The following is a 647-nucleotide window of genomic DNA, read 5'->3' as shown; positions in this document are numbered from 1 at the left end:
GGGGTTGGCATACTCTGGCTGACCAGTAAACCTGGGGCTTTCTGTGTGGCTGGAAAGCTAAACATATAAACGGCTGGTCTGTAAACCAAGTTTAATTGTCACATGACCACTCCCGCCCCTTTGTCTATTTTCTCTGGCTGAGTTAGATCTGTATGAGCACAGTTGGAGCTGGAGTTGCCATAGAGACCATATGTCCCTCTCAGCCTAAAATATTTACTCTCTAGCCATTTATAGAGAGTGTTTGTCCCACTGGGCTGGATGAATCCCAGCACTTGGGAGGCCGAGACAGGCGAATCGTGAGTTGGAGGCCAGCCTGAGCTACAAAGAGAGGTCCTGTCTCAAAACAACAAAAAGAGAGTGTCTGCCACCCCCTGCTTTAGAGAACAGAATAAGGAAAGTAAGACAGGCAGGGGGAGGTGAACGCGTGGGGGTCGACAGCTGCCCAGCTCCTGTACTTATCTTGGGCTATTTCCCCTCTTTCCTCCCCAGTAACTGGCGGCCTGCGACCCCCATGTGCCACTGACTGTCCCTGCTTCATGACCCTGCCGGAGGCCCAGTGAAGCCACCGCGGTGTCCAGCATGGCCGCGCTGCTCCTGGGCGCGGTGCTGCTGGTGGCCCAGCCCCACTTCGTGCCTTCCAAACCCGC

The 647-nt window shown here is 54.9% G+C and overlaps 1 protein-coding gene across 1 annotated transcript in view; it reads left to right on the top strand.

The window, feature by feature from the left end:
* The first annotated feature begins 489 nt into the window (after nucleotides 1-489).
* Nucleotides 490-647, top strand: part of Hs3st1 (heparan sulfate-glucosamine 3-sulfotransferase 1) — a 5,836-nt gene continuing 5,678 nt past the window's right edge. Inside the window, exon 1 of the mRNA XM_010641933.3 lies at nucleotides 490-645. Within this exon, the coding sequence (XP_010640235.1) occupies nucleotides 580-645 (66 nt within the window). The 5' untranslated portion in view covers nucleotides 490-579. The remainder of the gene's footprint in view (nucleotides 646-647) is intronic.

This window comes from Fukomys damarensis, unplaced genomic scaffold (assembly GCF_012274545.1).
Source record: "Fukomys damarensis isolate Sample0158 unplaced genomic scaffold, DMR_v1.0_HiC HiC_scaffold_35, whole genome shotgun sequence".
NCBI classification, from domain to species: domain Eukaryota; kingdom Metazoa; phylum Chordata; class Mammalia; order Rodentia; family Bathyergidae; genus Fukomys; species Fukomys damarensis.
Note: the sequence above shows the minus strand (reverse complement) of the source record. Positions and strands in the feature narration are given on the sequence as shown.